The following is a 15798-nucleotide window of genomic DNA, read 5'->3' as shown; positions in this document are numbered from 1 at the left end:
CACAAACAGCAGAGTTCACATTCTCTCGCAGGGCCAGAGTAGCTCAGCTGGGGAAACATAGACCATTTTCAAGCCTCTCCATGGAAAAAGAAAGAGCAAACCAAACATTTCTCCATGTCTAGGGAAGTGTCTGTCAGTTTATCATACTGTTGTGCCTTCCATGTTCTGTGATGCTGAAAGCTATCCTATCAGTATTTAAATACCAGCAGGATCACCAATGTTGGACAGGTTACAGACTAGACAGACTCAAAAGAGGGAATTTACTTTGAAAAAATTGGCCAGTGAAAACCTTATGAACAGCAGAGGAACACTGTCTGATATAGTGCCGGAAGATGAGCCCCTCAGGCTGGAAGGCACTCAAAATACAACTGAAAAAGAGATGTTTCCTCAAAGTAGAGTCGACTTTAATGATGTAGATGGAATAAAGCTTTTGGGACTTTCGTTTGCTGCTGTGGCATGACTCAAAATGAGAAGAAACTGCTGCAAATATCCATTAATAATCAGAACGTGAAATGTACAAAGTATGAATCCAGGAAAATTGGAAGTCATCAAAAGTGAAATGGACCACATAAAGATTAATATCCTAGGCATTAGTGAGCTGAAATGGACTGGTGTTGGCCATTTTGACTCAGATAATCACATGGTCTACTATGCCAGGAAAGATAAATTGAAGACGAATGGCATTGCATTCATTTCAAAAAGAACATTTCAAGATCTATCGTGAAGTACAGCACTGTCACTGATAGGATAATACCCGTATGCCTACAAGGAAGACCAGTTAATACCACTATTATTCAAATTTACACAACAACCACTAATGCCAAAGATGAGGAAATTGAAGATTTTTACCACCGTCTTCAGTCTGAAATAGATCAAGCATGCAATCAAGATTCATTCATAATCACTGGTGATTGGAATGCGAAAGTTGGAAACAAAGAAGAAGGATCTATAGTTAGAAAATACAGCTTTGGTGATAGAAATGACACCAGAGATCTCATGATAGAATTTTGCAAGACCAACAACTTCTTCATTGCAAATACCTTTTTTCAACAACATAAATGGTGACTATACACATGGACCTCACCTAATGGAAAACTTAGGAATCAAATTGACTACCTGTGGAAAGAGACGATGGAGAAGTTCAATATCATCAGTAAGAACAAGGCCAGGGGCTGATTGCACAACAGACCATCAATTGCTCATGTGCACGTTTTAGTTGAAGCTGAAGAAAATTAAAACAAATCCATGAGAACCAAAATACAGGCTTGAGTATATCCCATCTGAATTTGGGGACCATTTCAAGAACAGATTTGACACATTGAACACTAATGACTGAAGACCAGACAATTTGTAGGATGATGTCAAGGATATCATATATGAAGAAAGCAAAAGGTCATTAAAAAGACAGGAAAGAAAGAAAAGACCAAAATGTATGTCAGAAGAGACTCTGAAATTCGCTCTTGAATGTCAAGTAGCTAAAGCAAATGGAAGAAATGATGAAGTAAAAGAGCTGAACAGAAGATTTCAACGGGTGGCTCAAGAAGACAAAATAAAGTATTATAATGAAGTGTGCAAAGACCTGGAATTAGTAAACCAAAAGAGAAGAACACACTCGACATTTCTCAAGTTGAAAGAACTGAAGAAAAAATTCAAGCCTCAAGCTGTAATATTGAAGGATTCTATGGGGAAAATACTGAATGACGCAAGAAGCATCAAAAGAAGATGGAAGGAATACACAGAGTCATTGTACCAAATAAACTGGTGGACATTCAACCATTTCAAGAGGTAGCATATGATCAAGCACCGATTGTATTGAAGGAAGAAGTCCAAGCTGCATCAAAGGCATCGGCAGAAAACAAGGCTCCAGGAATTTATGGAATATCAATTGAGATGTTTCAACAAATGGATGCAGTGCTGGAAGTGCTCACTCGTCTATGCCAAGAAATTTGGAAGACAGCTACCTGGCCAACTGACTAGAAGAGATCCATGTTTACGTCTACTCCCAAGAAAGGTGATCCAATGAAACATGGAAATTATCGAACAATATCATTAACATCACAGGCAAGTAAAATTTTGCTGAAGATCATTCAAAAGTGGTTGCAGCAGTACATCAATAGGGAACTGCCAGGAGTTCAAGCTGGATTCAGAAGAGGATGTGAAACGAGGGATATCATTGCTGTTGTCAGATGCATCTTGGCTGAAAGTAGAGAATACCAGAAAGATGTTTACCTATGTTTTATTGATTATGCAAAGGCATTTGACTGTGTGGATCATAGCAAATTATGGATAACATTGCAAAGAAAGGGAATTCCAGAACACTTAATTGTGCTCATGAGGAATCTGTACATAGGCAGTCATTCAAACAGAACAATGGGATACTGCATGGTTTAAAATCAGGAAAGGTGTGCATCAGGGTTGTATCCTTTCACCATATTTATTCAATCTGTAACCTGAGCAAATAATCTCAGAATTTGGACTATATGAAGAAGAATGTGGCATCAGGATAGTTGGAAGACTCACAAACAACCTGTGATATGCAGATGATACAACTTTGCTTGCTGAAGTAAAGAAGACTTGAAGCACTAACTGATGAAAACCAAAGACTACAGCCGTCAGTATGGATTACACCTCAACATAAACAAAACAAAAATCCTCACAACTGGACCAATAAGTAACATCATGATAAACAAAGAAAATATTGAAGTTGTCAAGGATTTCATTTTACTTGGATCCACAATCAATGCCCATGCAAGCAGTAGTCAAGAAATCAAAGGACATAGTGCATTGGGCAAATCTGCTGCAAAAGACCTCTTTAAAGTGTTAAAAACGAAGACATCAGTTTGAGGACTTATGTACGCCTGACCCAAGCCATAATATTTTCAACTGCCTCATATGCATGCAAAAGCTGGACAATGAATAAGGAAGACTGAAGAACTGATGCCTTTGAATTATGATGTTGGTGAAGAATATTGAATATATCATGGACTGCTAGAAGAAGGAACACATCTGTCTTGGAAGAAGTACAGCCAGAGTGCTCTTCGGAAGCAAGAATGGAGAGACTTTGTCTCATGTACTTTGGAAATGTTATCAGGAGGGACCAGTCCCTGGAGAAGGACATCACATTTGGTAAAGTGGAGGGTCAGCGAAAAAGAGTAAGATCCTCGTTGAAATGGATTGACACAGTGGCTGCAACAATGGGCTCAAACACAGCAACGATTGTGAGGATGGCGCAGGGCTGGGCAGGGTTTCATTTTGTTGTACGTAGGGTCACTATGAGTCGGAATCGACTCAAAGCCACCTAACAACAACAGAGAAGCGATGCAAGACTTCCCTGATGTATGTCTCCTACTCCAAAACAAATGTTACAGCCATTTGGTACGTGTTACACTGATAATTATAATTGCACTCAGCCTAGTCAGGGAGACAGAGAAAATCAAGAGTAAGGAGGTTGACACAAAAAGAAGAGAGAAACACCAGACAAAAATGGCACAGCCAAGTGATGCAACAAGACCTGGCAACCTGGAAGTGAATAAGCCTTCATAGCTACCCTGGGAAGATGGTAAGGCAGTTCTATTCTCCTATTTTACAGAGAGGGTTAAGAGTCTTGGAGAGGCTAAGCCATTTGCCCAAGGCCACACAGGTCTTAAGTGCAGAGACAAGCCAGAAGCCATGACTTCTGCTTTTTAGGTCAGTGTTTCCAAACACTCTCACAATGTGACAGCAGGAAGGGCCAATTGTCTCCTTTTAAAATTAACAATTTAAGTGAAAAGAACAAAAGAAAGAAATCACCATCCTCGTCATAATTAGGAAATGGTTCAGTCTTCATGAACATCATGGGCTAAACTGAGGGCAATCAAGAGGCAATGCCCTTTTACTTCCAAGACTGCTCCCCAAACAAAAGTAGTGAAAAGATATAGAACACTGATAGTATTTTTCACCATCCCTTCTCCTCTGGGCCTCACCCAAACAGGTATCCATCCCAGTGCCAAGTAAGACTGGGTACTCTCTTCTCCATGGAATAAAGCCAAGGGAGTCCCAAGAAAACTCCAGTTCTCTTGAAGTCTGTAGGCTAATGGGCTATTTCCATCTGCCACATTCTCTGTTTAAACATTCTCCTCTCTTTGAGGAGTGTGGGACATCCCTTGGCACTGGGCTGCTCATAACCAGGTTGCATGTTCAGAGAAGTCAAAGGTTTCTGGAGGCCTGTCTTCCCAGGAATGGAAATGTAAATCGGTGCTTTAGCCTCACCATCTTTATGTCTTAGCAATTCTACCATCTTGAATATATCATTGCATTTACCCTAGATCACATCAGGCATGACTGTATATCTGGACTCTTGCCTTCTACTCTGCATTTGTCTACAGCTCTTTTGGACCTATTGTTTTGATTATGGCCATGCCCATGTTGTCAACTGTGAAGGCAGTCTGGTGGTGGCAAGATTGGGGAGGTAAGAAGACTTAGCTTTTTCACTTATTGGCATAGAGGATAGTTCTGAGGTATGTGAATCACTTTTATACTGTAAATCACTATTTAACCATGAATCCTTAATATGGAGACCATGGCATTCTCTGTATGGACTGTCTCTTGGCTCAGTATGGAGCCAAACCCAAACAGATAACCTAAAAATTAATGTTTTGATGGTATAGTGATGATGAAGGCAGTTGCCTTTCACAGTGTGTAGACCAAACAAGTCAGGCTGACACATATCTGGCATTTGGTAATATATCACACTGAGCATATCTTTCCACATATCAAGAAAAATTTATTTCTAAGAGTCTTCCAGTTCGGTTATAAAGGTCATTCAAAGTATAAGAGCCTTTGTAAGGGATAAGACTTCTTTGTTTCTGCACTCTTCACCCTAATCCTTAGGTAAAAGATAACCCTGCAGTAGCCCTGTTCCCAGATGTTCTTTATGCACATGGGGAGAGAGCATCAGGGAAACAGGGTAGTGGCCAGGGTTACACGCCTGTTTTTCCAAAGGCTTCAACAGGTTTCATACTGGGTAGCAAAGTTCAGGTCAACCCTTCACTATTGGGTTGTTGAGACCACATCAGAAAGGTTACGTAAATATCTGTGCTCAAGTGTTGGCTCAGTCCCTATCTCTAACTAAATGACTTTGGAAAATATGCTCAGACTCCCTTGCCTCAATTTCCTCATCTATAAAATGGAAAAGATATAACAGATGATCTCCAAGGACCTCTACTTTTCTCAATAAATTAGTGTAATTTAAAAAATGTTTGCCTGGCAGCCATAGATGACACGCTATGCTCAGAGGATATGGGTGTTGGATCTTGAGAGGAGGTAATACATATTTTTATGTCATCGTGATAGTATTTGTTAAGTGGCTGCCTCTTGGCACCCATGAGTCACTCTATAGTCTGGCCAAAGCTTCCCTACAATGCCTGGTTTTTCCAGGAGAAAACAATCACGGGCAGGATCCAACAGATAACACAACTAGGGCTCTGTGCGATCTTGTTGATAGGTAGGGAAGTTGAATGATGCAATTTTAAGTCCCTGTATTAGACCCTGAAAGGACACCAGTTAAGGAGCTCAGATTATTGGACTGCTAGGAATTATGGCATTTCCAAAAACAGTCTATTCCAGCTCCTGTTCCAGGGCTAAACACTTAAACTGAGTCAGTCAAGCAGGAATTTGAAGACAGATACGCTTTTCAACTCTCCCAAAAGGGTTTTTGGTGCTAGCTGTGGGTTGACTTTATATTCAGATTCTGCAGATGTGTATGGAGCACCTAGACATTCCTTGTAAAGACTCTCAAGTTTACCAGTGTCTGTCCATTCCAATCGCCACCTCCAAGTTCCACGACAGTGCCATTTCCCATCTGAACTACTGCAGTAGCCTCCCAACTAGCCTACTCCTTCCAGTTTTGCTCACCCTTAATCCATTCTGCAAAATGCAACAAGAATGAGATTTACAAGATATAAATCATGATCCTACCTCCCACCACATGAATCACTTCAGTAGTTTTCCATCATTTCTAGAATAAAGAGCAAAATGATGAACATGTCCTTCAATGACTGTCTTCATCTGCTGATCCCTTCCCATCCCTATGATCCAGCCAAACAGGAGGTTGTGCTCTGATCTCTCATGCCTTTGCACGTTCTGTTCATGCATCTTTTTTCCCTTTGGTTTGGATAATTTCTGCTTCTCGTCTTTTATCCTTCTTATCTTAGATCAGTTGTCACTTTCACAGGGACAACTTTGCTGGCCTCCAAGGCAAGTTCAAGCCCTCCTCATAGGCCATTATATCACCACACCCCTCCACTTCCATAGCTGTTATCTCAGTCATGATTTCACATCTCTACGGGTATTTATTTGATATATGCCTGTCTCTCTCACTAGACTGTAAACATCACGAGAGTAGGGACAAGAACAATTTTTGTTCAGGCATTGTGTTCCCAGCACCTACCATAATACTTGTCACATAGTAATCACTCAATAAATAATATGTCAAATAAATGAACGTGCTTGGCCCTGCAGGGCATTCAGAGATGAAAAAGCAAGACCTCAGCATTCAGAATCCCACACTCATGACACAGCAACTCTGAAATAGGGTAGAGTATGAAAAGTGATTAGGTATGAGAAATGATAAGTCCTCTTTTCTGTTTCTTCTGATTCATTGAGCCCTTGTTTACCTTTTCCATATGAACATCAACCCATTTAAGTATCAGTTGATAAAATCGATTCACTTCCATGCCATTGAGGAGCCTTGGTGGTACAGTAGTTAAAGTGCTCAGCTGCTAACTGAAAGGTCAGTGGTTCAAACCCACCAGCCGCTCTGCAGGAGAAAGATGTGGCAATCTGCTTCCATAAAGATTACAGCCTGGGAAACCCTGTGCAGTAGTTCTACTCTGTTCTATAGGGTTGCTACAAGTTGGAATTGACTCATCAGCAACGGGTTTGGTTTTGGTCACTGTCATTTGCATTTTCCTGTTCCAACCAAGCATTTTTTTTTTCTTCTAACCAGCACAATTCCTTCTCGTATTGCCACAATTTGTACCTGTTGGAATCAAGGGCATGACTCTAAATTTCAAGCAATTATGGCCACTGCCCCAGACACCCTGATGGTATCATGGAGTAATTTTAGTTTGATTTAAACCAACAGCACACCTTAGGGCCCACATCTGGGTTCACTAACAACTCGCACCCTCATATGTGTCTGTCAAAACACGAAATGTGAGATCCAAAATATGCAGCCCCAGCCCTGAGCCACTCTGCACATGTGTTTAGTCAGTAGCTCAGAGCTGGTGTTTATTGACAATCATGAACACTAAAATGAATAATCACTATAAGAATTCTTTGCATATTTCCATCTCTGACTAGCAAAGCCTATCCCCAAGCCTCTCTGTAGGCATTGCCCTGCAGATGGGGAAGCCAATGGGCAGGCCAGCCAGAGGCCCAGATTCCTCCGAGGATTCAGTGAGATACAATGTAACAATTGGAGCCCTGACACTCAGTATTTGTCTGATGCTTACTCTTTCATCTATCCATTCATTCATTCATTCACTCATTCATTCATTCAACAAATGTTTTTTGAGTACTTGTTTTCTATCAATCACTATACTACTAGGTACTGAGGATATGTTGGAGAACAAAATAGATGTGGTCCCTGTTTTTGTGAACCACAGTCGAGGGAGGAAAGAGAGGCATAAAACAAAGAACTGCTTTGAAATATGGATTCACAGCATTAGAAGGAGGAGCCCAGTTCTGTGGACTTGCATAATAACTAGGAAGACCTCGTCTACTACAGGACTTCAAGAATGCCTTCCTGGGAAAGTGATGTTTAAGCTGAGCCCTGAAGGATGGAAAGGACATTTAGCCAGAAACAATATGGTAAGAGGATCAGAAATTTCCATCCTTAGATAACATCCTCTTCCTCCTTGAGAGGGAGGGAACAGGGCGTGTTTGAAGAACTGAGAAAGTCCAGAGTGACTACAGCCAAGAGCTGGAAGGGGAGAGACATGTGAGACAAAGCTAGAAGGGAAGCATCAGCCAGATCATGGCCTTCCAGATCATGGTAAGTATTTTGAACTGTATTCTAAAGGCAACCAGAAGTCTATGTAGTATTTTAAGCAAGGAAAAGATCAAAATTGAGTAACACCAACACTTCTTACCTTGCAGTCTCTTGAGAGGAACAAACAACAACAAAGATAAGTTTTCCACATAAACCATAAAGCGTGAAACCATAAAGCATGCTACTCTTGGCATAACCACTAAGCAACTTCCCAAAACCAAACCAAACACAACAAAACCAGTTGCCGTTGCGTTAATTCCAACTCATGGCAAATCTCATGTGTCTCAGAGTAGAACTAACTGCTCCACAGGGTTTTCAATGGTCAATTTTTCAGAAGCAGATCACCAGGCCTTTCTTCTGAGGTACTTCTGGGTAGATTTGAACCTCCTAGTATTTTGTTTGCAGCCATGCACTTAAATTTCAGTTAGCAGCTGAGCACTTAACCATGTGTGCCACCCAGCAACCTCTCATTTGTAAGTTTCCTGGATGGAAAGGCTCAAGAATGACCTCTCAGGCCATTTCAGAGACTCTGCTCCTTGAAATGCCAACTGTGCTGGTTTTTCCACAGCAGATTACTAGTGCAATGCTACTGTCTCTTATCATTTCCCATGAACATGCAAGCAGCCATTCCAATCAATGGCCTGTGTTCTAATGCATCCATTCATCCTGGCCTTTCCCAGGGTCTCTCAGCAACAGCGTCTCTGCTCATTAAAAGCAATGTGCCTGCATCATAATGATAATGCTCTGCACTTACCCAGCACATTGCCCAGGGGTGTCTCAAAGCATTTGGCAAACATTTAATTAAGTTAGTCTAGTAACTGCAGGGGCGTCCCCAGCCTCTCAACGCCAAGGGGTCTGGGTAGGAGGGAGGTGAAGAAAACAAGTGCTGACTCGTCTCTAGTCCAGGCTTTGGGGCACATGGGTGAGTGGGCAGATATGCGTGAAGAGCTGGCGTGTCCGCATGGCTGGGAGGAAACACGCACCCATGTGTGGCAGCGTCTGGCACAGAGGGAGTGTAGGCTGCAGCCATATGCGCCCACCAGGGAAAGCACCAAGCCTGGGTATGTGCAGCTGGGAGTTCTGGAAAGGTCGAGATAGAAGTCAGGGGAAGGGGCTTGCTTTCCTTAGGGAGCTGTGACTGTGACTAGGAGAGAAGTAAAAGTGTGTGTGTATGTGCTGACATGAATGGGGGAAGGGGGAAGGGGAAAGGGAGGAGGGATGTGTATTCACACATTGATGTGAACTTAATAGTGAACCCATTTGTCTTCAAATTCCCCTCTGGTCATAGGATTTATTTCTGCTTCATTCTCAGAATACCTTTAGTCCCTCCCCAGGCCCTACAAATACCACTGTCTTGGTCATTGTTGAGTGGTGCAGAAATCTATCAAGTGGGGCCATATTTATTACCTACTGTGTCACACCTTCCCCTCCCTTGAAGAAATGCAAGGGCAACCAAGGCCTTGCAGATTAAGCAGTAAACTCTATGTCTTGGACTCCCACCAGCAGGAACAAAAGGCAGGAGGGACAGTGTCCCAGGGCCTAGAGCTGTGCTGAAGGATGTGATTCTGAGTCTTTAGCAGGGTCAGAGGGGTGGGAGAGTAGAGCAGAGCTGCCCAAAAGTCATGCCAACCTGCCTACTTCCCCCAGTGCCTGTCCAGCCCTGCATTCTGGGAGGTGCCGCTCTGCATCCAGAGGTGCTAACATTCACACTCCTGACAGGCTGGCTTGTCAGCAGCCAGGGGCCTTCTGTGGGCCAACACTTGAGTTCACTGCCATGAAGGCTGGGGTGTGCTTTCCTTCCCTCCTCTCTCCCCAGCCCCAGGCAGCTGCAGGTTCATCTGCAGGAGGTCTGTAGGCTGCTGGGCCCCATCCAGACAGCAAGGAAAGTCACAGCTCACGGTCCGAATGTGACCACAGGCACAACCAGCTACTAGACAGGTTCCTGAGCACCGACCGCCAGGACTGATACACACATCTGTGTACCAAGAACCTCATCAAAAATGTTGCAATGCTTTAGGAGACCAAAGGGGCCACATAGGCTGCCTTAGTTTCTGAGCAGAGAAATCAAGGCCCAGGAAGCTAAAGATCAGCAAGTATGTTCTTATTGGGAGTCAAAAAGAAGGAAACAGCTGCATCATTTCCTATTTTACTGAATTTATGTTTCTTGAGGCAGGAGAGTATCTTAACTAATTTATTTTGTTTTATCAGAACCTGTATAAGTTCTTATTGGATAAGCAAATGGGTGAATTGTATTCTGCTAAATTCTCATCACTGGGTCAAAGTCAGTACCATTCTATCTAGTCTTCCTCCTTCAACAACAATAAAAAATGCCCTCTTCCCTTCCCCTAAAAGCAAGCAGGCTTCTCTCTTTGCCCTAGTACCAGGAGACCAGGATGAGTTTTCTATGATAAAGATTCATAAATGTTCACCTTGTTATCACCTAAGTGAGGATTTTGGCTGCTCTGTTCAATTGGAAACAAGATGCACTTATCATTGGAACCCAATCAATAGATTGCTAAACAAGCCTCAAAGAATGGCTTGAACCAATTAAATGAACCACAGAGAGCCCCCAAATCAAAGAGTGCCACTTCTCAGCACTCAGCTGGCTCAGGGGCTCAGATCCAGGCCCTCCGCCTTCCCCCCTCCCAGGGTAAGAGCTCTGCTCCCCAGAGCTCCAACACAGGTTTAAGGTTAGTTCTCAGTGGCTGACACGGGAGACTCAGGCCAGAGATGATAAATAACACACCCAGGAAAGAGCCAGCTGTTTAAGTAATCTCCTGCTGTAATTTTCCAGGCTATAGGGACATGGCAGAGGGTGCTAATGATGAGACAAAACATCAAGACAGACAGGACTGAAGCAAGACATGAGAACTTAAAGCCACTGGGAATCTCTGATTAATCTCCGATTGAGGAACGCTGTCCAGCTCGAGGCTACTGGAGTGCTCTTTCCAAGGCAGCCTACACCTGTCTCCTTCTCCATGCCTGCCACTGCCCCTGGGCCAGTGCTGAGTGCCGACAGGAGGTTGTTTGATCTTATTAATATGTCCATCACTTTCAAGGCATGAAGGCCACAAGATAGCGTAGTGGGTGAGGAGGAGGGGACATGAATCTATGAGTGGCAGAAAGATAACGAGTTCTGATCATAAGCAGACACCCAGCCCTGTTTCCCATCTCTTTTTTAGTGAGTCTGGGAATTATATTATCCCAATGGCTAGTGATTCTCCTGTTTGATCCCTCTCACAAACCAGGAAATCTTAGCAGATTCCTCAGCACTGTGATGGTGAGAGGAAGTGCATGAGGAGATCTAACCTTGGCTGTAGAGTCCCCACCCCCAGATCCAATCCAGCAGGTCTCTCCTCAAAGCCAAACAGCCGTACATCAATGCTGTCACAAAGAGCCCTAGGCTAGGGGGCACTTCCCTGAAGGAAGATGTGAGAACATGTGTGCTGGAGAAGGAAGAATCCTAAAGCTCAGATTGGATTCTTCACCCAAGACCAGGAGTTTCTAAAGCTAATAGGACAAAGCCTGACTAAGATACAGGAGATAGGGCTGTGGCTGTGAAGCCAGGCTCATAGATCTGTGCATGAGGACACAACAAATCCTGGCCCAGGAGATGGACACTCCTCATGGCCAACTCTCCTGTTTTGAGGTGCAGAACAGAAGAAGATGCAAACAGGATGGGCTGAGGAGAAGGGGACGAATGGGAGGTAATGGTCTAGACTTGAGAAAAGAAGCCCTCCAGATTAGAACCCAATCCCCCATCACTGACCCGGCCCTTCTGGGCCGCACTGTGCTGCAGGAACTGAGCCTTAGCTGTTCTCCCATCCACCCGCCCAGGTTCATGAGCTCATTTCTCAGAGGCAAAGGAGAAAAAGGCTGGCTGAAGAAGGGTTTTGACTCAGTGTAGCAGGTTTTGGACAGTGATTTTGAAGTACAACGTTTCTTAAAATGTGGTCTAAAAGTGCCTCAGAATTACCTGGGATGCTTATTAAAAGTGCACGTGTCTGAGCTGGGGAGGGGAGCATGCCTTTTTAACCTACCCCGAGATGCCTGATGCAGATGGTTGGCAGCACCCAATCCCCGGGAACTGCTTCCCCAGGGCTTGTCTTGTTCCTCATTCTAGCCATCTTCCCCCAGGAGCTCCCAGATAAGGTCAGATTGCCCTGCACAGACCTGTCTCCCCTCCTACCAAAGACAACAGACATGCCCTCACCCTTGGTGTCCGGCTTCTCAACAGCATCTTAAGCCTGTGCCACTGGCATGACAATTCAATTGTCCAGCTGCCCTCTGCTCCACCTTGGTGTGGGCTCATTACAGTCTTCATTTTTACTGTCCTTCTGTCACAGGAATTCCACAAGGAAAGCCATTTATGACGGACAGCCTCCCCCTGGAAGGCACCAGGTGACATTAGCCTTAAAATTATCCTGGAATGGAAACGTATTTTTCCAAGATATAGAAGCTGTGGAATGAAGTGGTACTGAGGCCTAAGCAGATCGGGGTTTCATTATTACATTAACCTCTGTCTTTAGACTCAGGGAAAGTAAATGGCTAATGAGCCGGCATTTACCCCTTTGAGAGGAGAAAGCATCTTTTGGAAAAAAAAATAAATCTAAAGATACAAGAGAAGCAAGAGTAGTGAGGAAGGCGAAGTCATAAGTGCTCCAGTGCAGCCAATAATAACTTTTGGGCACAGCCAGCTTCCATTTCCACAGCAGCCCTTTAAGACGTGACGCTTTTCTTCATCCTACTTGCACCTCTGTAACAGCAACTTTTCCTCCTCCCTGTCTGCAGTCTCTCAGGCCAGGCGTCTGGCCTAATTAAATAAAGAGCAGGCCCTTGGAGCAGGAGACAGATTATGTGCGAAGGAGTGTCCACTGTGGAGGGACGCTGGGCTCTAAGAGTCCCCTGGTCTGCTCATCACCCCCCATCCCCCATGCTTCACCTGCCCGGGGCTGATGAGGCTTGTTCCCCTTGAGCACAGTTGATTTCCTTAGGAATGGATGCATCTCCCCAGGCAAGGTGCCCCTGGCCCAGTGCAGTGGGGCTGGATTTAGGGTGTCAGGGTGCACCGCAGTGCAGTGTCAGCAGCAGCAGCAGCAGCAGCAGCTCACTGCCCTCCCTAGTCAAAGTGTGATTTCCTGAGCTCTGCCCTGAGGGAAGATCATGAGAATCCAGATTCTCTCGGGGCAGGGGTCCTGATTCCTGATGCCATTCCCCTCAGGCCTCAAGCAGAGTTGGGAGGACGGGGACGTGGGTGCTGGGAGGCCCCCAGTAGCATCCAACCAGTCCAGGGACACGCATACACATGCAGGAAACTTTGTCTTCTTACACCAAGGACCCAAAGCACCCACCTGGCCCCCTGGATCAGGCTCAAGCAGGTACTGCACCCTTTCTGCCTATACTGCCCCCCTAGCCCTGTCCTACTGAAATCCCTACTGACCCTGACTTGAAGCTTGAATTTGGAAGAAGAAGAAGAACTACAAAAAAAGGTTACACCCCCCCAAATGCTTATGCAAAGCCCACCATGCTTGAAAGAGCGCAATTGAAAAGGAGTGTTACAAAACATTCTGCGCTCAGGTTTCTTCTCTTTTTAGTCAGTCCCTTCTTCTTCTTTCTCTCCAATAAACTTCCATTTTCCTGATTTCACTTTGGTAGCTTAGAAATACATAAGACTTTATACTCTTAAAACAAACAACAAAAAAGACCACCTTACCTAGTGATTCTGAATATAAAAATGTGTGTATACCTGTATAAAGATATGTAAGGTTAAAGAATCTTAGCATTTACGCCTCTGTGTGTGTCTGTACTAATGTTTAACCAAATACAAGCATCTCAATTTGAAAAAAAGAAAACCTTGGGGTTTAGTACAGAAACCCCACAAACCCTTTGATGCTGCCTAGAACCTTGGCAAGAATCACCCAGCCACTTCAGCATTGTTTGACGGGTACCTGCAGGCTTTCAATTGTCCGCTTGTGAATGGCATGTGAATGGCATGTTGAATTTTGTAACATGTTCACTAAGATGATTGTCCTTAGGATTGCAGCATCTTACCTGTGTCACTGCAGATTTTGTTCTCCCCAAACAAGTCCTGCTCGCATTTAAACCATTAGGTAAGGTAGGGAGGATGCCAGGGAAAATCAGGTAAATCCAGATTCCCAGCCTTTCCCAATTTAAGGATATTGCAAATGCTCTCAAGGGAAATTAGAATTTCCAGAGTGAGGAGTGGGAGGGAGAAACAAGGAGGGTTCTGAATTCCAAAGACATCATCTGCCCATTTGGTGGAAGGAGAGAGCAAGGGTGAGAGGTGGTAGAAGATGTGTTATGACCTGAAACGCCTGAGCAAAGGGAAGGAAGGAGCCGAAGTACCAGACGGTAAGGCAAAAAGGGCTTGGCTGGCAGGAAGGGAGAGAGGGGAGAGGGAAAGAGAGAAAGGAAAGAGATAGAGAGAGACAGAAAAAATAGAGAGACAGGGAGATGCAGAGGTGGCAACTAACTGAGAAACAGAGGGAAGACTGAGAGAGAAATAGACCCAGGGACCCTGCAGGTCCTGACACAGCTGCAAGAAGGATTTATGACTGAGTTTAAATCTCTCTTCTCTTAGCCCTGGGACACAACTGGTTAATGTCAGCTGGTATCTTCCATGCCTCCCAGCATGAAGCAGATCTCGCACCCAGCTCACTGGTGCCCTGAGCAGGGACTAGCCCGGTGCTGCCAGCATGTGTGGGTATGGAAGTGAAGGGAGCGGGTGTGTGTGTGCCTGCACACAGCAAACCTGCCCCTTCACTCACTGCATCTCTCATTCCCTCTCTTCTTCCCTGCCGCCTGCGCTCCCTTCTCCTAATTCCTGGCTCCAGCATCTTCAACTCTCCCTCTGTCCCCCCCACCCCAGTAGGAACAAACCCTTCCAGGTACCTGGGATGAAGAGTAGGGCAGTTGTTGCGGAAAAGACGATCCAGCAGGCAGGATGGTTCATCTTGGGCTGAGGTGCTCTTGGTAGCTAGGCTGGCTACTGCTGCTGCTACCACCACCGCAGCTCCTTCCTCTGGCTGAATTCTGAGCAGGTTTAAATCCAGTGTTTGCAAAGGGAGGGAGAGAGCTGAAGAGAGAGGGAGTAAGAGAGTGCGCCTGAGAGAGATGGGAGCAGGCAGTAGCGTCTCTGGCTGGTTTTTTCTTGCACATACACACAACTGGTAAGAATCATCAGCACCAGTCTGCTCAGGGCTCAGAGCCGACCGCCTCCCAGGCACGCATTGGCTCCACTCTCCTGAGTGACACACAGACACTCTCCTATTCGGAAGGCTTGACTCTAAGGGGAGTTGAAGCCCAGCCCTTACTCACTCCCTGATCCAGAACATTGCAGTGCGCTCAAGACCAGCAGTGTGTGGTATCTGTGTAAGCAGGCAAGTGTGGGGCGAGCATGGGCACAGATAAGCTCCTCCTCAGTGGGCAACAGGGGCTCTGGCAAGGCCGGTTAGACCTCACCCACGAAGACCAAGGGCATCACAAGAAAGGCATATGCTTCTTGGTAGTATTGTGGCTACTGCCCAAGCTGGTTTCTTCTCTCTGGAGTACAGACAGGTGCGCAGCAGGGATGCTGGGCATTTGGGTCTGCACCCCGCTCCCCATTTCTGACACTAAGAGTATTGGAAGAAATTTGGTTTTTCCAGTAGGAAGATGGGTATATTGAGGCATTTTCACCAAGGATGCAAAGTAAATTGGCCAGTTCACCACAATTAGAGCACTCTGAAACTCCACCCAGACAAGAT

The 15798-nt window shown here is 44.9% G+C and overlaps 1 protein-coding gene across 1 annotated transcript in view; it reads right to left on the bottom strand.

Moving 5' to 3' along the window:
• Positions 1 to 15077, bottom strand: part of OPCML (opioid binding protein/cell adhesion molecule like) — a 1692348-nt gene extending 1677271 nt beyond the window's left edge. The window contains exon 1 of the mRNA XM_004379314.1: positions 14945 to 15077. Coding sequence (XP_004379371.1) covers positions 14945 to 15005 — 61 coding nt within the window. The 5' untranslated portion in view covers positions 15006 to 15077. The remainder of the gene's footprint in view (positions 1 to 14944) is intronic.
• Positions 15078 to 15798: the final 721 nt, after the last annotated feature.

This window comes from Trichechus manatus, unplaced genomic scaffold (genome assembly GCF_000243295.1).
Source record: "Trichechus manatus latirostris isolate Lorelei unplaced genomic scaffold, TriManLat1.0 scaffold00064, whole genome shotgun sequence".
NCBI classification, from domain to species: domain Eukaryota; kingdom Metazoa; phylum Chordata; class Mammalia; order Sirenia; family Trichechidae; genus Trichechus; species Trichechus manatus.
Note: the sequence above shows the minus strand (reverse complement) of the source record. Positions and strands in the feature narration are given on the sequence as shown.